General features: G+C 35.2%; 1 protein-coding gene across 6 annotated transcripts in view; it reads left to right on the plus strand.

The window, feature by feature from the left end:
- Window positions 1-6,901: 6,901 nt before the first annotated feature.
- Window positions 6,902-27,086, plus strand: part of HBS1L (HBS1 like translational GTPase) — an 83,569-nt gene continuing 63,384 nt past the window's right edge. For 2 of the 6 annotated variants that reach the window (XM_082405693.1, XM_082405690.1), the window contains exons 1-4: window positions 6,943-7,124; window positions 10,851-10,916; window positions 19,290-19,418; window positions 22,315-22,509. In XM_082405693.1, coding sequence (XP_082261819.1) covers window positions 7,082-7,124; window positions 10,851-10,916; window positions 19,290-19,418; window positions 22,315-22,509 — 433 coding nt within the window. In that variant the 5' untranslated portion in view covers window positions 6,943-7,081. The other 4 variants (XM_082405689.1, XM_082405688.1, XM_082405691.1 and 1 more) reach the window with 4 other exon arrangements.

The following is a 27,086-nucleotide window of genomic DNA, read 5'->3' on the forward strand; positions in this document are numbered from 1 at the left end:
CTTTTGACTATCATGGATAATGTTGCAGTGAACATTTGTCCGCAACACTTTGTGTGAACATCATGTGTTTTGTTTCTTTTGGGTATATATAAAAGAGACTTGTAATCTAGAAATTTCTACTCACAGCCTATATTTCCGTATTGTCCACTCTCTCTTTCTCATTCCTTGCAAAAAGTTTCTTTTTCCAGAATCCTATTGATATCGATGTCTCCAAAGTTATGAAATTCTTCTACCTTACAAATATATTTATTTTATAAGTTATAAATTTACTCAACAATCATACAACAAAATGTATTTTATTTATTCCAGTTCTGTACTAGTCACTATATTGAATGCTGGAGATACAAAATAAGCTAAAGGATGTCCTGCTTTTAAGGAATTTATATCTAGCTGGGGAGATGGAGAAGGATAGATACAAACATAGACAATTAGAATATTATTAATATGTGTTATAACAGAGACAACCAGCGGGTACTTTGAGTGTCCAGAGTAGGGTTGCTTATTCTGTGAGAGTCAAGGAAGGCATCACAGAATGTGTGATGCTACTGGGGTTCTCCTGAGTAATATAAGAGGGCATGAAGATTGAAGGGCATTCTAGGCAGAAAGGGTAGCATCTGCAAATGTCCTGGGGCAGGAAGAGCATGAAACACTAAAAGCAAGAACTGTGGTGTAGATTGACTCAGGTAGGGTGGAGGAGTGATGGCAGGTGATGTGCGAAACCAGGCAGCAGTGAAATTACAAAGGATGCCGATGCCTTTCTAAGGATTTAAACTTATTTTGTAAGTAATGTGGCTCCGTTGAAAGATTTTAAACTGGAGGATTAGTTATTTCTAGAACACTTAGAACAACACGAACTTAAAAAAGTGAATCTTATAAAGAATTCCTGAACCATATTTACTATCATATTTTATGACAGAGTGCTTGACAGTTAGACAGGCCAGGATTGGTGGTTGAAAGAACTTACCTGTGTAGGAAGGTTTTGCCCAGGCATTATTGTTTTGCTGGTATTCCCCAATGAGTGTAGTTCACATCTAAATATAGAACACTTTGACTGCTATTTTGTTCTTGTAGGGAATCATTCTGCCTTATGAAGTTCAGGACCTCACCACTGCCTTTTCAAAGTTTTGATATGTTCTGCATTAAGCTCTATAATACCACACAGAAATTTTAAAATCACCCACTGAATTTCTTTGAAGATCTGTTTCAGCTTCCCTGAACACCTTCTTGTTTGTTTAGTTATGCTGTCAATGCTTCTGTCAAACAAGGAATCCCTGGATGGCTTCAAGCCCTTTGGGGGCAAAGCTTTATCTTGATGTAGCACCTATTCACTGGATCTTGCCAGTTTTCACCCATCTATGTGCATGTTTAAAAAAGAGAGAGAGGAAGAAATTAAGAAAGAAAAAAAATGAAAGAAAAAAAGAAAGAAAAGAACAAAATGAATAATACACGAAGATAGGGGAAGTTCCATAGAGGAGGGTAAGAATATCATTAGGTCAGACAGAGGGTTATGTAACTAATTTAGAAGGTCAGTAGGAAAATTAAGTCACCTGTTTGTAGTTTTACAGATATTTGGCAATAATAAAGATGAATAGATGTACATTATTAATGTATAATCATAATCACAGAACTGCAAAGGACCCCAAAAGGATTCTCTACCTACATATGTCGTTTTACATTTTGGACTATAGGCCATACTTTCCTAGGCATTTAATTAGAAAACTGTAGACTTTTCTCATATGCTGTGTCTACTGTCACAATTACAATGATTCTCCCTCTCTTCCAACTCTTCCTTTCTTAACGAGTAAGAGCAATTCCTTTATTTCTTTTTAAGAAGTATGGAGTACAGAAGTCACCATAATGTATTTTCCAAAATACCTGTGAGTATTTAAGTAGCTGCCAAAGTAGTGTTTGTTCAGCAACAATAGAAAATTCTAAATTTCAGTCTAAATTGATTGGTTTAGAATAGAAAACAGAAAACAAACTGCACTCTGGGGAATATTGATATATTACCAAATGAATTCTAACCCAGATATATCAAAGTTCTTAGTTTTTATATATATCTTTAAAATTGGACACTAAGAGGGTATAAAGGAAACATTTGAAAACTGTATGATATATATAGTCCCTTATTCCATTTCCAAGATAGGCTTGAATATACCAAGGATTTTCCCCCCATTTTTCTTTTTATTTAGTTTTTTATAGAGGTATAACTTATGTACTGTAAGGTGCAGATATCTTAAATATACAGCACAATAAAATTTTACATATGTATAAAACCTCCCTTGCTGTTTTTCAGTGCTGTGTATTTTCCTACTAAATGGATATGTCACATTTCATTAATCTAGTCTACTGTTGAAAAACATTTGGTTTGTTTACATTTTGGGGCTATTATGAATAAAATTGTTATAAACATTCTTGTACACAAGCACTGATTTTTGTTGAGTCTGTACTTAGATGGGGCATTTCTGGGTCACAAGGCATACAAATGTTTAGTATTTGGCAATGCTGCCGAAAGTTTTTCAAAGTGGTTATACCAATTTGCACATGCACTAGCTATGAGACTTCCAACTGTTCCACATCCTCGCCAACCCTTACTATTGTCAGTGCTTTTAATTTTAGTTATTCTGGTAGGGGTACACCCACTATGATTTTATTTGCATTTTTTGATGATGGATGACGTTGAGGATGCTCAATGCCCATTACAGATATTATTTTTTTGTGAAGTGCCTCTTTGGGACTTCTACTCATTTTTAAATTGTTGGGGTTTGGGGGGGTGCATAGGCTTCTTTGTATATTCTAGAAATGAGTTCTTTGTGAGATATAGTTACTGCAAGTATTTTCTCCTAGGCTGCAACTTGCCTTTTTACTTTCTGAATGTTGTCTTTTGATGAACAGAAGTTCTTAATTTTAATAAAGTTCACTTTATGAATCTTTTCTTTTATGGTTAGTGCTTTCTGTGCCCTGATTAAAAATCTTTGCCCCCCTTCATGCTCTAAAGATATTCTCTTATTTCTCCTATTTATTTATTTATTTTTTTGGTTGTAATGAAACAACTTATTGACAAGACTATCTTCTTCCTTTCTAAACTGCAGTGGTATCTCAGCTGTAAATTGGGTGATCACACATGTGACGATTTCTTTCTTCACAGTGTTTCAATAGTATGTCTATCCTTTTGTCAGTATCACACTGTTGTACTTACTATGGCATTAAAGCAAGTCTTAGTGATAGTGTAAGTCCTCCAACTTGATTCTTTTCTGAGATTGTCTTGGCTATTCTAGGATCTTTGCAGCTCCATTTTTATTACAGAATCTGTCAATTTCCACCAAAAAACTTGTAGGATTTGACTAGGATAATATCAAATATAGATTAACTTGGGAGGAATTGACATGTCTTCCATTTAACATAATAATAGTGACTCTTCCAATCCATGGACATTGTATATTTCTCCATTTAATGTTATCTTCTTTATTTTTCTCAGCAATGTTTTCTAGTTTCAGTTTAGGGCTTACCCATTTTTCCTATATTCATCCTAGGTATTTGATATTTTTTATGCTAATATAGCTAATTTATTTTTAATTTTTATTTTCCTACTGTTTGTTCTTATTATATATGTGCAGTTTTGTGGGTATTGATGGTGCTAAACAACTTATTAATTTTAATAGTTTAATTATATATATTTACCTTGATATTAAAAAAATATATTATTCACAATAGAATAAAAATATTATGGAATAATTAGAATTAAATCTTCAAAAGTTGTGCAAACAAGTCATTGAAAACTAGAAAGCATTATTGAAAGAAATTAGACATATGATGTGCATGTGTTGAAAGACTGCATGTTTAAAATGTCAATTTTCCCCAAATTGATCTATAGATTCAACAAAATATTAGAGTCCCAAACAGAATATTTGTAGTAATTGATAACCTCATTTTAAAATTCATATGGAAATGCCAGGGACCTAAAATAGCTAAGAGAATTTTGAAAAAGAAGACGAAATCTGGAGGATTAACATTACCTGATTTTAAGATTTTTGAAGCTACAATAATCATGACAGCATGGTATTGGTGTCAAGCTAGATCAAAAGATCAGTAGATCAATGGAACATAATGGAGAGTCCAGAAATAGACCACACATATATGAACAACAGATTTTTGATAAATATGCAGATGTAATTCAGTGGAGAAAGGACCTTCTTTTCAACAATGGTGCTGGAACCATTGAAAATACATATAAAAAAACAATCTTTGATCCAAACCTTACATTATATACAAAAATCAACCGAAAACAGATCATAAATCTAAATGTAGAACCTAACACTATAACACTTATTTAAAAATAGGAGAAATTTTTTGTAACCTTGGGTTAAGCAAAGGTTTCTTAGGTATGAAATCAATAGCACAATCCATTATTAAAAAAATTGATAAATTGAACTTCATCAAAACTAACTTCTTCTATTTGAAAGACACTATTAAGAGAATGAAAAGGCCAGTTACAAATTAAAAGAGCTATGTCCAAATTATATATCAGACAAAGAAATTGTATCCAGAATATAAAAAGAACTCTCCAAAGTAAAATTAAAATTGACATTAAAAATTGAAAAAAGATTCAAACAGACACTTTACCAAAGAGGATACAGAAATGTCAAACACATATAACATCTTTAGACCATACCAACTGCTGGCAAGGTTGTGAAGAAAATGGAACTATGTTGCTGGTGGGAATGTAAAATATTGCAACCACTTTGGAAAAAGTTTGGCAGTTTCTCAAAAAACTAAAGATAACATCATATTGATAATCCAACCATTCTGCTCCTAGGTATTGACCCAGGATAAATAAGTTTATGTCCATACAAAGAGTTGTACATGATTCAAGCACCTACATGGATAAATCTCAAAATTACTATGCTGACTGAATGAAGCAAGAGAAGAAAATAATACATATGATTTCCTCCATATAAAATTTTATAAAATACAAACTATATCTATAGCGACAGAAAGGTGATCAGTTTTTGCCTAAGGCCAGGGTGAGGAGTCAGTGAGGTGAAGGAGGGAGAGATAATAAAGATACTTGAGGAAATTTTGCAAATCTGGATAAGTTCATTATCTCGGTTGGGTTGATGGTTTCGCTGGTGAATATATATGTCAAACCTCATCAAATTGTATACTTTAAATATGTGCAGTTTATTCCATGTCAATGATTCTTCAATAAAGGTGTTAAAAACTTTATAAGGTAGTTATGCTACTTTCACTTATAATTTTTTTAAAAAATTGATATTAAAACGAATTATTTGTATAGTTGTTTGTGGTATTTGTTAAATATCTCATAGCAAGATATTATATCTATCTTTTCAAATTTATTTAGCAAACATTCAAAGTGCCAGACATTAGGGTGCTAGAGAAACAATCATAAAGCTTTCCAATTAGTGGGGTAGAGAACTAGAATTTACTGAGTACTGAAGGAGTGCAGAGCATGTCACCCTACGATATGCTCTGGTATATTGATTATTTTGAATTGAAGTAACTTGAGAAACATCAAGAAGGGCTCTCAGGCCTTTTCCTTTCCACCTAAAAGCAGGTCATAAAATTTCCTATGAGAAAACTGTCCTTCCTATACCAGAAGAGAGATTAAGATACCATCCTTATCAACAGAAACTAGGAATTGATGCTGAAATGGGTTTGTACAAACTTACTGAAACATCCCTTATCTTCCACTAGTTTTGCTGCCTCTCCCTTGCCCCCAGAATACTTTTCCTAGTCACAATTTACAACCCATAGCCCAAACCTTTGTCTTGTCTGTGTGAAATCCTTCAACAAGGATAATTATTCACAACTCTGTACATTAGATACTATTACTATCTCCATTTTACAGACGAAGAAACAGTCTACAACATAAACATTACCTAAAAGTGTAAAATAAACACTTAAGCCACATAAAATTAGCAACTATTTTTGTGTAAAATTTTGTCTTGGAGTTACATTGAACAGCAATGATAGTTAAAAACAAACATTTGGTGGTTAGACACATTCAAACACATGCGTAAATTTCCATTCAAGCCACTTACAAATATGAGTTGCATTTGTATCATTATTTCTTTCCATTATGGATAATAAAAAGCTAAGTAAGCTTTTATTTCTAGAATTTGAGGTATCACCACTTCAAAAATATAAAACTAAAACTAAAGTGTAGTTTCTTCAGTAAAATAAGGAGGTTGATTTTTTACATAGCATCATTCACTTTATGACCTAAGAAATGACGCTTAATAATAGGTTATAGATTTATTCATTAACAACATTCATCACCATTTAAGGCCAGTATCTAAGAAGCTATATTTAATAATCTTAGCATGTTACTGTGTTGAATGAGTGTTCCCTGAATCCTTTATGATCTGATGATAATCATTTACATGGCTAAGGGCAGACAGGTGTTTACTAGAGGTATTAATGCAGGATGGAGCACATAAATGAAACCACACAAATGCATGGTGACCTATTGTAGTCAGGTTCTCAATGAAAATATACCCGTTTATGAAGAGTCTTTTTTTCGCCTTTAATACTTGGACTAATTCTTATACCAAACGTATACAAGTTTGTTAACGCCTATTAGTGCCTAAGTAGGCCGCAAAGATGAAAAGTTGGATAAGACACGGTTCGTGCTTTTATTGAGCACACAGTCAGCTTTCTCACTAGATTATCATAAGCCAAGTTTGGAAAATAATCTGGAACGCCGGCGTAGGTCAAGGATCCCGACTCGAAATATCAAGTCCAAACTAACAAATTATAAGCGGTGTAATGGTGTAATTCGTCTCCTTCGAAAGCCCCGTCAGTCAATTTGTCTGTGGGCGCGGCCTCGCCGAAACGCACCCCTCCCGTGAGCATGAGTGCGCATGCGTCCTCAGAGAGGCGAATGAGCCTGAGAGGTTGCCGTACTCAGATAAGACGTCGTGCGTGCGCAGGCGCTCAGCGCTGAGGCCTGCCGGAAGCCAAGATGGCGTATAGGTGTTTGCCAGGCCGCAGTTGGCGCCTGGTCAGTATCTGAGCTGGTAGTTTGTAAGCGGCTGTGGCGAACGCCCTCTCCGCGGTCATGGCCAGGCATCGGAATGTCCGAGGCTATAACTACGATGAAGGTAGGTGGCAGGGTTATGCCGGGACGTCATTTTCATCGTTCCAGCCGGGATCGCAGCCGGTTGGCACTCACTTCCATATGTTAGTTTCTCGTCGGTGGTGCCAGGCTGGCGTTCAGAGGAGGCTCATTTGGAGAAAATTACAGGCCGCCTGAGCTCCACCGAATGGCGTTGTTAAGTGGTGATTTTTGCTTTCTGGGATTGGTTTTATTTAGGGCAGGGGAGGTGCTGCAGGGCCTCATATGGGAAGGAGTTTTGAAAAGGTTGGGCTCCGGTGATAGTTACCCACGTAAGCATTATTACCTCTCCCATTGTTTCCCCCCAGGTTGGCTACACACTTTCCTACTTCGAGCTTCTCTCCCCGACCCTCCTTTCAAACAGGCCCATGAAACTTTCTTATTTGTAAAACAAGGATTGACTTAATGCTTACATTCAGCTGTTCTGATGTAACTGTTAGATTTACAGGGTAAATTTTGTGTGTTTGTTCCTACGCACTTAGTGCAGAACCTGGCTTGAATTAGCTGACAAACTTATTTTCTATGCTTTTCAAGTTAAATTGGAAACTTAGGAGATGGTAGAAAAAATAATACATATTAAAAAGGCCCAAAGAGTAAGTTGATCAGATGACCTTGAGGTTTGTACTCAGTTCTTGGTTGGTCATGCTGAATATAAATGTACTTTTTTGGGAAAAAAAGTAGTATGAGAAGAAAGGGGGCTTCTAAAAGGACTTATTGGTTTTAAAAGTGAAATAAAACAATATGAATGTTGTCCAGGAGTTTAATCTCTATACAGTGGATAATTATAGGCATCACCAAGCATCATACAAACTAAAACTATAAACAAGTATGAAGGAGTGCAAATGAATAAAGATCTCTCACTTTGTTGAGTACAGAGCATGCAGTGTGCTTAGTATATTGGTGGTGGTTATTAGCATTCCCAGCAGATTATTCTAGAACATCAGTATGCTCTAATCATAGCGGAGGGCAGCTAACACCCTTTGCTACATTTGAAGGCAGTGATCCAGTTAGCCTGGCACGTGTTAGGTTCCTGGTGGTCACTTCAGAATGGAATTCTTTTTCAGTGTTGCAGTGGATGTTAAGTATTGCCTGTGGACCACTGTTACCTGAGAAATGACTTTAGCCTGGGAGATACTTTTGCAAATATGCTGTAAAAGACATGAATAGGTCTAATTACTACTTATGCATTTCTTTAATAGATATTTATCATGTCCTCAATCAACATTGAGTGTTTGGAGTACTGTTTGAGCTTTGGGGACCAACAGCAAGATGTTTGAGGGAGTTTGAAGAGGGAGATACACAAGTAACAGATGATTATGAAGTGCTATGGGAGCTACTTAAGTGAGAACAGCTGTTCAGAACGAGTCGGAGGAGTTTAAGCAGAACTCGTTCGTGAAGGAAGGCATCCTGAAGGAGAGGTGCTTGGCTTGAGGGAGTGAGTGCTAAGTATCTTCTCACCTTAGCCACCCCAGATCAGGTTTTCAGATTTCTTTGGAACAATTGATGATATCATAACCAAGCTGTTTCTATAGCATCGGAGGTTCATCCCCTTTTCTTGCTTGTGAAAGTTCTACTTATTTTAAGTGTCCAGTTTTTTTCTTTTCTCAGTTAAGCTTTCCGTTCTCTCAGATAATAATTTAAAAATTCTCAAAAGTAATATAACTTCATTACAGAGATTTTTGTGCTCCAAAATCTATTGGTTCCTTTCCTTAACTCTCATTTTGTTCTTCTCTGTAATATGGGTAGTACTTTACAAGACTGCCTCACCTACTAATTAATAAAAGTCCCAGGAAGGCAAAGCCCATACTTTATTTTTATTTTTATTTTTTTTTATAAATTTATTTATATTTATTTTTGGCTGTGTTGGGTCTTCGTTTCTGTGCGAGGGCTTTCTCTAGTTGCGGCAAGCGGGGGCCACTCTTCATCGTGGTGCGCGGGCCTCTCACTATCGCGGCCTCTCTTGTTGCGGAGCACAGGCTCCAGACGCGCAGGCTCAGTAGTTGTGGCTCACGGGCCCAGTTGCTCCGCGGCATGTGGGATCTTCCCAGACCAGGGCTCGAACCCGTGTCCCCTGCATTGGCAGGAGGATTCTCAACCACTGCACCACCAGGGAAGCCCCATACTTTATTTTTATATTTACTCCATTAGCCAGTACAATGCTTTATGTGCAGTAAATACTCCAAAATATTGTTGAGGAAAAGAACCACTTTACAAAAATCCCAGGAAAGAATTCTCTTTATCTTCTGATACTGTAACACTTTTAGGGTTCATTTCAGTACTGAAAAACTGACCCAGTAGAAAAAGATTGTTGTTGTCTTTAATATCCAAATATATATTTTTTGTGAATGGCTTCTCATTTATTTGCTAATAATTTTTTATTAAGTCGGGATTGTGATCTAATAATTTATTGAATGTGTAAAAATTTACACATTTTAATCCAATAGTAGCATTTATGTAATTTTTCTTTGCCATAAATATTTGATCTCAGCCTTTGAACATGCTGTTCCTGCTGCTGCTACATGAATACCCTCAGAAATTAGCTAACTATCCTTTGGAATTGGTTTAAAATATGATATTCCTGGGGATCTTTCCCTAGCCACCCCACTCCCAATTCTGTTTTTGTTGTTCCTATGTGTGTTCCCAGATCATTCTGTATTCTTATGTCTCAAACACTTGTAATATCGTTTTGTAATTGCTCGTTTTCTCGTCTGTCTTCCCTTGTTAGATTTTAGGTTTGTAGAGATCTGGGAATGTGCCTGCCACTCAGTCTTGTACCCCAAATGTCTCTGATAGCTCCTGGCATAGTGTTAGTATTTGTTGAATGAATAAATACACTTAGGTAAACATGTTTATGTTCTTTGTGGGCTTTTAGTTATAGATTGATTCATTAATTTATAATAAAACAAGTGTTAATTTATGCCAAGCATGTGTCAGGTAGTTGCCTAGACAGTCTTGCCCTGAAGGAGCTTATAGTCCATGGAGTGAACCAGGTATGGTGCTTTGAAGACATTCAGTTAGAGGAGTGTGCTAGAGAATAAAAGTGGCAGGCAGGGCTTGCTGCTTTACCCGGAGTGCTCAGGGAAGACTTCTGAAATAGATGACATTTGAGCTGGAACCTTAACTAGGAGAAGGAAACAGCCGTAGGAAAAGCTGGGCAAAGAGCATATTCTAGTCAGTACGAAAAAAGGCCAATTAGCTAGAGCAGAGGGGAGTTTAGGATAAGCTGGGTTTTGTGCATTACCTAGCTTTACATGAAGAAAAACTGCCTTCATGGTCTGATTGTATACCCTGCGCTAGTCAGTTGTATGGAAAATAAATGTTTTGGTTAGAGCAGGCATCTGGTGAAAAAATGGATGGAAGGCTTATTTCAGATTTTTGTCAATACTGGAAGGACAATTCAAGTACATGGTGTATGGGATTATTCTTTGATCACACGAAGTGAAAACTTGGAAAAACTTCTTAAAACTCAATTAGCTTAAAAATCTAAAAACATGTATGTCTTTATAAATATAGAAAGTCTGTAAATACCTACTTTGGGTAGAATTTTTAGAATTTTTTTTGAAAAGTGGACATTCTAAGTGGACATTCTAAGATGAACAATTTAATTAATTAATTTAATTTATTTTGGAGAGAATTCAGATGTTTCCTCATTAATAACTAAGAATATAAAAAGAACTTGTAAGTGAATTTATCTCTTGTATTTTTATTTTAGATTTTGAAGATGATGATCTCTATGGCCAGTCTGTAGAGGATGATTATTGTATTTCACCATCAACAGGTGAATTTTTAAAAATAATTTGATTTTCATTATTTGGGTATTTAAAAATGTTAAGTAAATGTTATTGTCATTCTAGGACAAGCATGTTCCAGGAGACTGTAATATTATGTACCATTTAGAAAGATAATTGTATGTGAACTTTAAAGGTATATAAAATAATTTCTTTACTTACGAATAGAATTTAAAATTTTGATTCCATCATTTGACTTTAAACAATTGGAAGAAAACTCTGAAAACTATGGTTTTCCAATATTCTTTGCAGCATGCAATTAATCTGAATTGACTAAAATGGTAATTTAGTCAATAATGAAAATCTAAAACTTCTGAAGGCAGACAGCAGTTAATTTTATATTCCCAGGAAAATCTTGAATATTAGAAACACTGAAGTGTTATGCATAGACTTCCCTTCATACAGTACTTTATCTACTGTAAATAAACCAAATACATGTAATTCAAACTTCTGATGGAACTGCAAAGTGATTTAGAGTTCAAATTCCTGTAGGATTCCACATAAGAGCTGCATCTTCTGTCTCATTTGCTGAAAAATTTCTTCCTTGCAACCATATAACAAAAACATTTCCTCTGTTCTTTACAGCAGAGACAGTGTCTTTTTACATATATATGTATATATATTTTAATGTCTTTATTGGAGTATAATTGCTTTACAGTGGTGTGTTAGTTTCTGCTTTACAACATAGTGAATCAGCTATACATATACATATATCCCCATATTTCCTCCCTCTTGTGTGTCTCCCTCCCACCCTCCCTGGCCCACCCCTCTAGGTGGACACAAAGCACCGAGCTGATCTCCCTGTGCTATGTGGCTGCTTCCCACTAGCTACCTGTTTTACATTTGGTAGTGTATATATGTGCATGCCACTCTGACTTCGTCCCAGCTTACCCTTCTCCCTCACCGTGTCCTCAAGTCCATTCTCTACATCTGCGTCTTTATTCCTGTCCTGCCCCTAGGTTCTTCAGAACCATTTTTTTTGTTTTAGATTTCGTATATATGTGTTAGCATCCGGTATTTGTTTTTCTCTTTCTGACTTACTTCACTCTGTATGACAGACTCTAGGTCCATCCACCTCACTACAAATAACTCAGTTTCATTTCTTTTTATGGCTGAGTAATATTCCATTGCATATATGTGCCACATCTTCTTTATCCATTCATCTGTCGATGGACACTTAGGTTGCTTCCATGTCCTGGTGATTGTAAATAGTGCTGCAATGAACATTGTGGTACATGAGAGACAGTGTCTTTGATCCAGACCTTTTTCTCACTAATTTCCCTAACAATGCGTTTGTCTTCAAATTTTAGCCTACTCTATAAACAGTTGGTTAAAATGCCTTGATAAATTTTACTATGCCATAAAAGCAGGTGCAATTACATATAGTTATGTACAGCATAAATATAATTCATAAAACTCATTTTCCACTAGTTGAAAGGTTTAATATCGTAATTAAAATTTCTATCAGTGTGCCTTGTCTTTAATACCTTATAGTCTCCTGAGCTGTTTTGTAAACCTGCTTTATGCCTCCTCTTAGTCTCTGAAGACCAAGTATGTCCCTTCTGACTTTTTAGAATTTCTTTTTCTTTATAAAGGCATAGGTGCTCTAGAAGTTGTCATAGCACCTCTACTCTTCCTGTCATCTTTTTTCCTGTTACTTATTACTCTGTAATGCATCTAGCTCTTTATGTGTACTTTAATCATTTAGCCTAACTAATCAGAGCCTTTCTTCTCTTCCTTTAATGTTACACTGTTATCAGTCGTGAGTTTATTAGGAGATAGAAATTGCACCAGTTGTTTTGCCAGAGAGATTTTAATGTAAAAAGTTGTTAACTAGGTATTAGAGACAAAAAATGCAAACCAAAATATCAAGGAGGTAGTAACTTTAGGAAGCATTTATCATCTCTAGTTCCTAGGGGAACCAATGGACAAGGTTGAAGCCAACCTTTAGAACCTGGTGGGGGGCTCCTTTGAGCTGGGACCTAGATGTGTAACAAGAGGGTTCTGCTTTGTTGCTTTGCCACTGAAGTTCAGAGGAGGGACTGTGGAGCTGGGACTGAGACCTGAGGAGGGGATGCTCTGTGGCTGGGACTGGTGTCTCTGAAGGGACACTGTGAAGCTGGGCTTCAGCCTTTTGAAGAGGGAATTCTAGTGGGCTGTCTGGTCATGGTTGAAGCTGGTTCTGGGAGTTTTGGAAAAACTGCAAACTGATATAAATTGCAGTTACTGGAACAAATGATATCTGCAAGATGAAGTGTTGCTGGGGTGATGGTGACCAGATAAGAAACAAAAAGGAAAGGAGCATGTGTGTTCCTCTTCCAGCCTTCCAGTCTCCCTTTAGCATCTCCTGTTGGCTGATCCTAAAAGGGAGCCAGCTGTCATAGAAGAAATGTGCTTTGCAGACTTCAACCCCAGCGTCACAGAGCAGAGTAAAGAGACTGGGTTAGAAGCTGAGAGGCGGCTTAATCAGCATTCCTTTAAAGCTTCTTCTTCAGTGATTCAAAAAGACCATATTTTGTAGGGATTAGGGATAAAAGAAATTTCAGTTTTCCCAAGGAACCTCCCAGGCACTTGTCATTTGCAGTGTGTTAAAAAAAACTCTATGGGTTAACCTTTTGGGGCACCTACAGTTCATTATCATCAGTTGACTAGGTGACAAAGTAATATCTGGTAGCACTAACTAGTATTACAAGTGAAGTAAAGATCATGGCATGTTCATGAAACTGAGAAGGTGATGTGGATGTGATAATTAGATTTGAGTTTTTAAAAAAAATCTCATATAGTAGAGACTGGATTGACGGTGGTACATAAGTGGATGTAGATAGAGTAGTTAGGAGACTATTATACTAATCTAGAGGAGATGAGGATATTTCAGGACTGTGTTCTCAAAATGTGGTCCATGTATCATTTGCATTACTTGAGAATTTGTTCGAAAAGTAATTCTGGGCCCCACCCCATAGTCAGAAGCTCTGAGGGTGGGACACAGCTACTGCTTTGAGAACCATTTGTTTAGGACAGGGATGACAGCAGGGGATTTGCAAATAGATTCAAGAGATAATTACAGGAGCTAAGGTCTACTTGGAAGTTGGTGGACTATGGCTTGCACAAGGAAACCTTCATAGGGAGAGGGACTACTGAAAGACATCTTAATATTGCAGATTAATGCATTCATTTATCTAGGCTTGTCTCAATAAATCATGCTTAATCTTGAGTAATGAGCTAACACTACACAAGGTCAGGCATTCTGAAGGTGTTTTTCTGAGATTTGCTTTTATGGCCTACCTTTCTTGAGGTCATAGTTTATCCCTTGTCTCTCACAGCCCTTGATATGTGTCTTGTCTGTGGTTCATATTCAGGACAGTCTGACTCTTTGAAAGTTACCTCTGTATACTCCAGGAAGTCAACTGTCTATCAAAGCAGGAGATAGTTAAATGGTTTTGACTTTCTTCTGTGACAAACTGGTATTTTTAACAAAAGCATGTAGTTTCGGATTTTTAAATTTTCCAAAACATGTATAAAGTAGTAGTAATATCAGATCAGACACTTTTCCTCTTTAGTGGTATATTTTTCCAAGCAATTTTCAATTAAAAAATAGTTTTAGAAGGATACTTTCTGTTCTTAAAGAAGCAGCTAATGTCATCGAAGAGATGATTGAATTCATGGTCTAATGAATTCTGGTAATTGAATGACTTTATCAATTAATAGGAGTTTCTCTAAATTTTATTATGTATTTTTTTAAACTCTACTAAGCACAGTTTTCTTGATGGAAAGGTGTTTTCTAAATGTTATAGCTTTTTTTTTCTTTAGAAAGATTGACTTTGATGCTGAATATTGAACATACATTAGGGAGCTGGTGATAGCAAAAAGAGCCTATAAATAAAACTTTGAACAGTTATAAATCTTGTTTCAACTAATATAATTAGAAGTGGTAAAAGATAAACTGAAGCATATTAACATTTTTAAGAGTTTATTTGAGCAGTTTGAATCAGGTAGCTCCAAACTGGAAGTGGTTAGGAGCACTCCACCAACAGGAGCTGGGGCAAGGTTTTTATAGAGAAGACATGAAGCAAAGCAAGGGAATTATTTGGTTGGCTACAGCTTAACCCGTTACATTATTTGGGGGAGAGTAGTTGGCTTTCTGTGATTGGTTGTTCTAAATCCTGAGGCCTTTGCAGGAATTGACTCTGGATTGGTTTTCCCTTTGCAACCAAGGCATTAGAGCCACTTCAGTCTCATGGCCTCCTTGTATGATTAATTTAACAGTAGTTAACCTTATTCAGTCCATTCCATGTTAATTTATTGAGCATCAATTAACATGTAAGGAAGCTTGTTAAAAGTTCCCTTCAAATGACAGTATGGTGGGTAAAGAAGTAGTCCTGCCTGAAGGAGTCTGGAAAGGCTTTCTGGAACGAGGTGGGATTGGGACTGGTAAATTTGGGAGTAAGAATGGCATCCTAGAGAGGAAACAGCAGTGCTTGAGCAGTGGCCTCTAAGTGAGGCGTGTTTGGGAAGACTCACGTGATTAATGCAGTTGCAGCACAAAGAGGGCTCAGAAAGGAAATAGCCAAATTGTGGAAGAAGGTTTTTAATTTTAGGTGTGTAGTTTTAGCTTATTGAAGGTTTTTGAGTTAAGGGGGTCATGTTTTAGGAAAGTAACTGATGACAGTATACAAAGTGGACTACATCTGGGACAGATGAAAGGGGAGACTTGTAGGCTCTTTCCTACCTTCCCTGATGATACCAATCAGCTGGGAGTAATTGTAAAAATAGAGATTCCCTGCCCCATTCCAACACCACTTAACCAGAATCTCCAGGGGAAGAAGCCTAGAAAGCTGTATCTTTAATGAGTGCCTCACATAATTTTTATTTTAAGATGTTTAGGAAGCAATATTAGGCAGTTGCAGGAGTCAGGTTTTGAATTCTCTGAATTTTTATGTTTATCAAAATGCTTTAAATTATAAAAGTCACTATGGGTGTCCAATTTTTCAGAAAGCATTTCTGTCAAAGTTTGTGATTAAATTTTTAGAAAAGAAGAGCATTTTATATTTATCCTTTTCTCTCCATTGCTTTTCTCTCACTCTTTTTTATCATATTTGTTGCCTTTTGGCTCTCATTTCAACTTCAGAGATCTGGATTCTTCTTTTTTCCCCAGCAGCTATTTTCCCTGGGGAATTTTCCTACCCAGCGTCCCTCTGCACTCCCGGGCAAATCCAGCCATCACTTACTTCTTTTTTTTTTTTTTTTTTTTTTGGCTGTGTTTGGTCTTCGTTGCTGCACGGGCTTTCTCTGGTTGCAGCGAGCGGGGGCTACTCTTCGTTACGGTGCGCAGTCTTCTCATTGCGATGGCTTCTCTTGTTGCGGAGCATGGGCTCTAGGCCCCCAGGCTTCAGTAGTTGCAGCACGTGGGCTCAGTAGTTGTGGCTCATGGGCTCTAGAGCACAGACTCAGTAGTCGTGGCTCACGGGCTTAGTTACTCCACGGCATGTGGGATCCTCCCAGACCAGGGCTTGAACCCACGTCCTCTGCATTGGCAGGAGGATTCTCAACCACTGCGCCACCAGGGATGTCCCATCATTTACTTCTAAAACAATGGCCACAGTTTCTGAGTTGGATCTGTGTGTGGGAGGGGGTAGGAAAAGCCCCTAGGAAGAATAGCTCCTTGGGGGTAGAGTAGAAGTCTGGATTTTGATAACTTCCTTTTTCCCTGTCAATATTTCCTAAGTGAAAATTGTTCACGGACGTATCTGATTTCTTCTCTCACTTAATTTTTGATTTGTCTTAGGTTTTTCCTCACAGTTCAGAGCTATGAGAGAAAGTTGGGGAAAGTATATTAGTTAGTTTTAGGCTAAACTGAATAGTTAATTACAGCCAGGAAAGTAGTTTGAAAATCATCAGGCACAAAATGGCCTGGTTTACATTTTTTAATGCTACCACATTTTATTGTATCTAAAATGCCATGGATTGTAAGACATATTGTTATTTTACATACCACTTAAAAAAAAATCAGCTGTCAGTCTAAGTATTACATAATACTAAGATGCCATTTGATTGTAAGACATCCCTCATTCTGAGATTTTTAATGTATGAAAAAAGTGGTCATCTTAGAAAATCTGTGAAACAGGATATTTTTCCTGCTGTTTAACCATGTTGACTTTGTAATGGCAGTATTGTATTTTACTTGCACAAGAGGGAGGGAAAATAGTGATATATATATAGCATAATATGTACATTTTTGAAAAACCTTGTGGTCTTTAAAATTGTATACTAAAAAATAACAAAACCTCTGGGAAAAAAATAGGATCATGACAGACAACTCAGCCCGTAAAGTATCAATACTAATAAAACCAATAATCATCTAATAAAAATGCTTGCACATTTGGAAAGTTACATTAACTTCCTAATAAAGATATATTCCAGTATATATGGGACTTTACATTTAACAAAAAGGTGAAAGCTTGATAGAGGTGTAAGGAAGAGTTGAAACTAATGAGTAATGTTGCAAAGGCAAAATACTCACAGGTCTTAGAGAGCCAAGCGGTAAGCATGCACAAAACAGGACACATGGCCAAATGGAGCCAAGAGGAAGAATGTGGGGCTATCTGGCATTAAAGTACAATTCCAATTACAGTATAATGTTCTATGGTTGGTGTTATTGAACTTTGTATTTGCGTTACAAAGTGTTGGGGGGAAAATCTCATAAACCAAAGCAACTTGAATGTTACCGTCATCATTCCCCTGTTGACCATTTGGTATAAACTAGTTTGTGTTAAGGAAACATGCATTATAGCAGAATAGATTGAATTCTCTCAACTGCTCTTTATTTCTCTTATTCTGTTCTCCTTGTTCAGGATGTCTTCCACCTCTTCTTCAGTTTTTCTGATGTTCTTGCCTTCTTTATTATAACTGCTCTAGTCTTCAGTGATTACTTAATCTTCCGTGCTTCTGTAGCACTTGTCATCTGTACTACTCATTTGGCTTTTAAAGTATGTCATTACCTTTTCTTTTTTTGCCTTTCCTGCTAATCTGTAAGGCCATCATTGATTTATACTATAAATAAATAGCACTTACGCCATGACCTTCTGAGTATAGGTGTTACCCTTAAGTCATAGTATTTTCTATTGTCTATATATGTGTTATCTATACATTTTGAATGCAGTTAGAGATTCCCTTTCATGGATAGTGCCTTCCTGAAAACATGCACAAAAGTCAAATGTGGGAACTCTCAGCAACAGACATACATGTTATGTGCTCTTCCAGAAAGCTAAATAATATAAAATCCTTGATAACACCTTGCCTTTAGAATACTGTATTGATGTTTTTATCCTCCTTAAACTTATTCTTTAATTTTATTCCTTCATAATTGAGTACATTCTCTAGGACTTGAGTTCAGTGGGCATCCAGTTGACGTGGAAGAGTGAACACTTTGGGCATTCATGATGATTCTCTCCTTTGCTCACACGTATTTCGTGTATGATACAAGCATATGTTGGCACTTTGATATTTTGTCTTTCTACCTATTAATGAAAAATATAATGCCCAGTTATATGTTGAGTAATGGCACTGCCAGTACTGCAGAGTAGCACAGACTTCTGTCTGAAAGTCAAAGTTAGGTGTATGACACTAATATACAGTCTCAGTGTATGATTGAAGTATAAACTGTTTAAAAGTTAAGGCCTATGGGGACTTCCTGGGCGGTCCAGTGGTTAAGACTTCGCCTTCCAATGCAGGGGGATGTGGGTTCGATTCCTGGTTGGGGAACTAAGATCCCACATGCCCTGTGGCCAAAAAACCAAAACATAAAACAGAAGCAGTGTTGTAACAGATTCACTAAAGACTTTAAAAATGGTCCACATCAAAAAAAAATCTTTAAAAAAAAAAAAAGTTAAGGCCTATGATTTTGGTCAACTCTTGGGTTCAGGCAAAATTAGTAGTTCTTGGAAAGTGAAAATCTAGTCTGTTTTTGGTATTTTCTTAATTATGCAAATGAACAAATTTGATATGAGGTTTAAAGTATTTGTATCAAAGAAAAAATTTCAGGGAAGATGGAGTAGTAGGCAAGGATGAGATATTAGGAGAGATAATTTTTGAAAACTGTGGAGAAAGTAAGCTCAGTGTTTATGAGATAGAAGGAAAGAAGGAAGACAATTATAAGAGGCTAGTGAATGGTTAGTAAGGACATTTGAGCAGAATTTGGGTATGATATGTTTTGTCTTTGTTTTTGTTTTCATCCGTTATTATAAATGTGGGCAAATGACTGTAGGTGGTAGGTCAGAATCTTTGATTTTTATTTTAACTGTTGTTAAAGAAAAAAGTTAATGGGAAATGGCTACAGTACAGCATTCTTTAATCATTGTATATTCTAGCTGCTCAGTTTATTTACTCACAACGTGACAAACCTTCAGTTGTTGAACCTGTAGAAGAATATGATTATGAAGATTTGAAAGAATCCTCCAGTTCTCTTTTGAACCATCAGCTAAGCGGAATTGATCAAGGTATAGTAAAAAGTAGTCTATCTATGTTTCTTATCTGAAAATGATTAATAATCAGTTTACCGGAAATTATCAATTTTATTGTTCATAATAATGATCGTGGGTAGTAATGGTATGAACTACCATTATATCTTATATCTTCAAGGAAAATTTACATTTTATTAATTATATTTTGTGAGGACTAGATGGTTAACTGTATGGTTGAAAAATTGTGTGGCTGTTATTTAATAACTGGAATTTTTGATTGAAATCTCCTTAGGAGAGAAACTTCAATGATTTGTTTTCTTTTAGCAATATTTATTGTTTCATAAGCTCTATGTAGAGCTTATGGTTAGATTACAGAAGCTCATTTCCTTGCAAAATGTTAGGTTCCAAAAGTCTGGTTTTTATAAAAAAAAAAATTTTAAGTCTGAAGTAATACTATACAGTGTCCTGATTGGTCACAATCATGTAAATTAAGTTTCAAGATAGAACTCGTAAATGGTAATGGCATTGGTTCTGAGTTTGCTTCTTTTTAGTTCTCTTAAACATTTTAACAAAGATATTTTATATTTTGGCTTTTGCCTTTTATAAATAAATTTCAAATATGACATTGTTTCAAACATACTACTCAAGCTATAGATTGATGAACAATGTAGTAGACCTAAAATCACCAGGTATAACAGTAATGCCACCCGTTGGTAGTGAGCAGGGCTGAGCTGATTTGCTCTTTCTGTGGAGTGTGGCTTTGTTCTATAAATGTTTTTAAATTGAAAATTTATAACAATTTAAAAACAGGAAGGGGGGAGTATATGAATCTGAGAGCTGATCTTTGAGTAAATCAGTAAAATATATGTCAGCTGCTACCCAAATCAAGAAAAATGGAGAAAGCACAAATACACAAAATTAGAAAGCGGAAAGGGAAACAACAGAAAATAAAAAAATTCATCAACTCGGCAAATACATTTGTTAATCTGGATAAAAGTTTGTAGAGGAGCTGCTGTATAAATTCCTTGATAGTTTCGATTATATTTTTAAAGAATGTGTTATAGTTGTCATTGTGGGGGGAAAGGGTAGGAATAAAGTAGAAGTCTTATACTTTCTCTGCTGTGCCTCAGTATGATTAAGGAGGTATGAAATTCAGAGTTATGTTTGAGAATGAAAGTTAATCATTCCCACCTTACATATGTGAGTAATTGCATGATAACAATAATAATGATTGTAGCTAACCTCTACTAACTGCTTTCCGAGTATTGTTCTAAGTGCTGTTCAGGTAATTGCATATTTAGTCTTCATAACAACCTTATGAGGTAGGCCAGGTATTGTCTTCATTTTATAGGGGAAGAAAATGAGACACAAAGTTACTTTGCTGAAGTTGCACCAGCTAGTAAGTGGCATTAGGATATGAACCAAGACAGCCTGACTCTGTATGTCTACTCTTTGTGTATGTGTAGACAACAGTTGCTATAATTAATTAGAAGAGGCCCTGATGCTAGCTATATACACTAAGTATTCTGTTCCAGTTTTAGTAATTCATGTATTTATGAAATAGGTATAATTTTTCAAGTTTAGCTTATTAGCCTATAATTAATTTTGGACTCAAGCAAAGCAGAATTACCCAAATATTTGAGAATTTATTTTTAATAATTAAAAAAGGGAGCAATGGAAAAAGTATTAAATACTTCTTTTTTTTAAAAGAAAGCATATTGCGAGTAGATTCCTTGTTTAGTATGAAAGCATGTGAAAATGTAATGTACAGTGCATTCTGTGAACTGGTTTCACTGGATTAGGGAGTCTGAAAACTTGAGTTATATTTTGATTACTGCTAAACTTAGTAGTGCCATGATTTTCAGTCCTCTTATCTTTATGACTTAGAATTTGATATATCTAAGTCATAGAGTTACTGTGAGGATTACAAAGGATATATATACATATGTGTATATGTATAATGCATATATATGTATTAATATTTTGAAAATTGTCAACTGCTATACAAATATAAATTAATATATTCATGCATTTTTATTTGGTGGCCCCTAGGTACCAGGTACTATTTTAGGATCTAGGGATATAAAGCCTTTGCTCTCATGGAATTTATGTCATTATTGAATGTTATTAGTAATTACTTTTTATAATAACATAGTCATCAGAAAAGAAAAATCCTTAAAGATTTTAGATATCCAGATTTAAATCTTTGTGTTTAAAATGAATGTCCGGGGACTTCCCTGGCAGTCCAGTGGCTGGAAATCCATGCTTCCACTGTAGGGGGTGCGGGTTTGATCCCTGGTTGGGGAACTAAGATCCCACATGCTGTGCGGTGTGGCCAAAAAAAAAAAAAAAAGAAATGTCCATTCTTTCCTTAATCTATTGGATTTCCTAATTTTTATGGCATTTTTATGCCAAGTTATCTCGCCCATTTTTAAAGGATTGTTAAGGATGATTTTAGTTGGCTGAGTAGAACTGAAGTTAGCCTAAAATAGAACGTACTTAATAATGGTTAAGGTAGTAATGCAAGAAATTTAAGAAATATACTTAGTGATTAACTGGGTTCACTAACTAGTTAGAAGTATTTTTATAATTAACCCTCCCTTTCTACACACGTAAAAAATCATCAGTATAGGCCTCATCATCCTCATTGACTGAAATAGATTTTAGTGTATACAATTTACGCTTTTTTCAAGGATTAGTCAATATTACTTTGGAGACATTTATTATAGTGATTTCTTAATTATTGAAATTGTTCCTCTGATAAGGGAAGCTAGGTATATTGTGGATAAAAATATAATCACTGTAATTTTTGCCAAGGAAAAATGACTTGAACATCCTGCTGTAGTTTCAAATCCTTTTTTCAGTTTTGAAGATTGAGGGTTCTTTCATGACACCACATAGTATAGCTTTTAATTATTGTTGTCTGTTCTAGCTCGTCTTTTTTCATGCCTTGATCACATGAGAGAGGTACTTGGAGATGCTGTGCCAGATGACATATTGATTGAAGCAGTTCTGAAGAACAAGTTTGATGTGCAAAAGGCTTTGTCAGTGGTTCTGGAGCAAGATAAAATGCAGAATTTGAAGGTCAAGAGTGAGGGAGCAATATCTACAGGAAAGATAGCAAAAGGTATGCTTTTACTTGTTCTCTTTTAGTTTTACAGTTAATACTTTGAAAGAGGCTTTGATTTGATTGATCTGTTAAGAAAAATGCATGAAAATTTTGCATGTTATAATAATTCTTAATTATTATCAGTTGATTTTACAGTTTGTGAATTTTTAAGCTCAATGGCTGCATTCCCTTCACTCTGTTAAAGCCTGTTTTTTATTTCCCTGCTTGTTCTTGTAACTAACAGAATATAAGGGAAATAAAATTAGATAACAGCAAGACAGAACACTTTTTGCTTTTAATTATTGGTTTTTTTTTTAACTTTAGTGAGTCAGGAGATAGAAATTAATAGCCAGACAATGTCAAAAAAATCCCTTTATGGTTATAACATTTTATGAATATAATTTAGTTTTATTTAAATATCCTAAGTGTTATAATTCTACCACTCTTTCATTTCATAGCCAGATCTTTAATTTTAAATTTTAGTATTTGGGGTTAAATTTAGAACTTAGTCCACAAGAAAAGGTAACCAATTATATTAATTGGTATGATGCCTGTCAGGAGGAGCATGGTGATTTGTTAACTGGGTTGATATTTCTCATAACCTAAAGAGTAGATTTTTGCCATAGCGAAATTGTATGCAGTCTGTTACTATGAAATAAGGGTCATGTTTATGTAAATTAAAAATTTTTTTATTTTGGTGGGGGGTGGGATGCACTTTTAACTGACCAATAATATGAGAATGAGTCTGTAATGTGTCATCTATATTAATAGTTTATCCCAGATCACAGTAGAAATTATAGGGTATTATTTGTTTGCATGTTTTTAATACATTAAAAATACAGAAGATGAACCTAGTTCTTTCCATTGGTTTTTTAAACGTTTTGAATTTGAGACAGTCCTGACTATAAGTATCTTAAAACCTCACATTTATAAAATTTGTGAAAATTAGAACATTGACTAACTTGGTAATTACCTTTGTATATATCAGTGAACAAAGTATGAAGGTCACTTAAGATGGTTAAAGGAAGGTAAAATCCTTTTTTTTTTTTTTTTTAGAATGTTCACTTTTTATTAAATAATGATCGTGTCACTTTATTCATGCCATAATCAAAAGAAACATTTAGTAATTAAATGCCTCATTTCATGTTTCCTTTTGGTTGCTGTGACTGTCTTCTGCATATGTGAACCTATCCATCTGAAAATTAATGGCTCTTGTAAGGTAAGGAGTCTTATTATCTTCCTCTGAAGTTTCAGCTGATAATGTACAAAGCTCTTGTCCTCAATCTGCAAACCATTTGGATTGCAGTAGCAAACCCTTTGATTTTTCTGGCCCAGTAGCGAAATATGGATTATATCATAATTCTTCGGTTGTACCAAGTCACTATTTACTCCATAAAAAAAAGAAACTTGACAGACCTAAAAGTGAAAAGAAACTAGAATCATGTAAGTTAACAAAAGAGCTGTCGCTAGCTGACCTAATTGATGATATGCCAAGAGATTCTTGTAAAAGTCAGCCATCAGTCAGATTATCATCCACAGATAGTCTGGAGAGTCTACTTTCAAAGAGTCTAGATGCTGATTTGTTAAGACCTCATGCATCTGAATGTATTTCCAAAGATGATTCTGCATTCAAAGGAATACCAGATTTAAAATCCTTAATGATAAAGAGCACAACACCTAATAACTCTTTATTTAGTCAAAATAATTCAGTACCTGATTTGCAAAACATTCCAGCACAAAACAGTTTAGGAAGTTTAAATAATCCTTTGCTCTTAACTAGCTCATTGGAAAATATGGCTGTTGGTAATTTAAATGCTAGTAAAATGACTGAAGTTGGAAGTGTTTCTTCAGTTGAACAAAGCACCAAGAATTGCATATTAAAAAATGACAACTTGCAGTTTTCCCAATGTGAAAGTCCATCCTTAGCTGAACTGTTTCAGGAGCACAAAGAGAACAATCCGAGCCAGTGCTTTACTTTATCTGATCTTTGTAACCAACCATCTGCCAGTTTCACAGATCTAACTTTGGGATCCTTTCCCTTGTCACAACTAGCAAATCGGTATCAGTCTTCGACTGGAATATCAGAATTAACAGGATCTCTGTCATCTTTGGCGTTTTGTAAAGCTTCTCCAACAAGAGACCTTGAGAATTTGTCACTTTCTGATTTGATTGCAGAAACAATTGATATAGACAACTCTCAGATTAAGAAAGATTCCTGTATGCTCAGTTTATGTGAAATGAGGTCACCTGGAATAGATTCTAATATCGATCTTAGTGTCCTCATAAAAGCCCCAGATTTTGTTCCAAAACCTGTAGTAGACCAATCAGTTGCTCCAATACCAGGAACTAAAGTTCTAAGTTCAAAATTAGGGAAAAGTTCCAATTCTTCTGAGGATAATAAGAAAAACAGTAAAGGCTCTCTGACTAGGAAACCACCTTTTTCTGTCTCTTGGACCAAGGCCCTTGCTGCCAGACCTTCAGCTTTTGCTGCAACACTGTGTCTTCGTTACCCATTGAAAAGCTGCAAGCGACGCACCCTTAACCTCTATAAGACTTTTCTTTATAGTAGACAAGTTCAAGACATAAAGGACAAAGAAATAAGTCCTCTTATAGCAATAACACCATTTGACTTCAAATCAGCATCTCCTGATGACACTGTGAAAGCTAATCAAAAGAAAGCTTTTACTAGAGAATAGTAACAAAAGGAAAACTTAATAACTGTTGTAGAGCTTTTTCTTTTAATTTAAAGTCTTTATAGGATTACTTTATATTATGGGATTTAAGTTGTGATTTTTGTATTAAAATTGTCTTAAGTCAGTTGATAACTTCAGTTGATATGTACTTTTGCACTGAAATATTTTTTTTTTACTCTGTCTTCTTTTAGTGATAATTGGCTTTAAGTTGATAGCCTACAATGGGTGTATGTTTACAAAATGCTTATGGAAACTTGATATTGTGAAATCAAACCGCAGCTATTTTTGTTTAAAGCATTCAGCTTTTTAAGTTTTTACGATGAGACATTTTCTTTTATAAAATAATTTTGTGCTTTGCTCTTAAATGAAAATGCCACCACTTGGGATCATTACAGTTTAGTGATGAAGATTTTTCTTATGATATGTGGCACAGCATAGCTGAGACCGTATTATATTTTAAAATATTAGTGAAATCATTCCCAGTTTCATTATTTTTCTGCAGGTGAGTACTAAAACTTTTCTATTAGAAAATCTTAAAATTTCTGACTTTTAACAATACTGTGGAGGTTGTTGAAATACATTTTTCATGATAAATGAAAATCCTTTTAAGGGACCATGTACATATTAAAGATGGATTAATACATAAAGTATTTTTATACATTTTCAAAACCATTTGTCCTAAATGAACACTTTAAAATAAATATATATAAAGTCTTTTCAAGTATGGTTGCATGTTCTTTGAATAGATAATCTTATCAGATCTCTTTCACTTTTTTTACTGTAAGTAATGAAATGTGGAGTTTTCCTCTTTGCTACTGACAGCTTTATGTGCTATAATGACAAAGTTTCAGCAATGGCAGGCCAAATAAGAGCTCTTCCAGTCAGTAGAACAAGTACGTAATTCATCCCTTAAAGCAGTCATCCTTAACTAGCAGTCAGAATCACTGGGGGAGTTTTTTTCAAAACACAGGTACTGTGGTTTCACTCCAGATATGGTGAAATCAGTCTCTGAGGGATGACACTTGGGAATGTGTATTTTCAAAATGGTCCCCAGTTGATTCTGATGGGTTACTTCTACTTGAGAACCGCTGCCTTAAAGAAATCAGTAGAATAAAAGAAATTACTAATGCTAAGGATAACATTGGCCAACTTGAATTTTTAATTTGTATTTTCCAGTAATTAGGAATACCAAGGAATATTGCTAATTAGGAATTTAGGGTCTTTTGCCTAAGAAGATGCTGTTTTTATATTATTAGTTATTTCTTGCAGGAAAAAATATATAAAATGTTATTTCGTAATGAGAATAAAATAGCTATATTTTCCCAGTAAAGAAATATTTTTCTCTCACAGCTACTTTACTATGCATTTGATAATTTTTTTTGTTTCTTGTTTATTTTCAGAATGACATTCCAATCTTTTTAGTTGTATATGATGTTTTTATATCCAGTGTTTTGGTGGGAAAACTTAAGCCAGCCTATGCCTTCATTGTTCTTGACCAAACACTTGTCTTGTGATGTCTTCAGTTTTTGTTTTTAATTGCAGATTTCAGTGCATATCATACTGATGCTTAGATAATATAAATCACAAGTTATATTTTATACTTGATTTTAAAGTTTGAATTACTTCAACTGCTGATTTTGTTTTTCTAGTCTTGAACCTTAATCAAACATTTTAGTAATTTTGAACTATTAATCTATGACTCATCAACTAGGTTTATATAGTGTAGGCAGTCTCCAGTTTAGAAGTGAATTGTATTCTAAGTGTTTGTTTGGAACTGACAATAATTCCTGATAGGATAAATGCTACACAAGTGGTCCCTTTGCTCATGAATCCACACATACTTGTTTAATCCATATTGAAGTTGAACAGTGTTACTGTTATATTACCTTCTTTTATAACAAA

The sequence above is a fragment of the Balaenoptera borealis genome (assembly GCF_965194805.1).
Source record: "Balaenoptera borealis genome assembly, chromosome: 9".
Taxonomy (NCBI): Eukaryota; Metazoa; Chordata; class Mammalia; order Artiodactyla; family Balaenopteridae; genus Balaenoptera; species Balaenoptera borealis.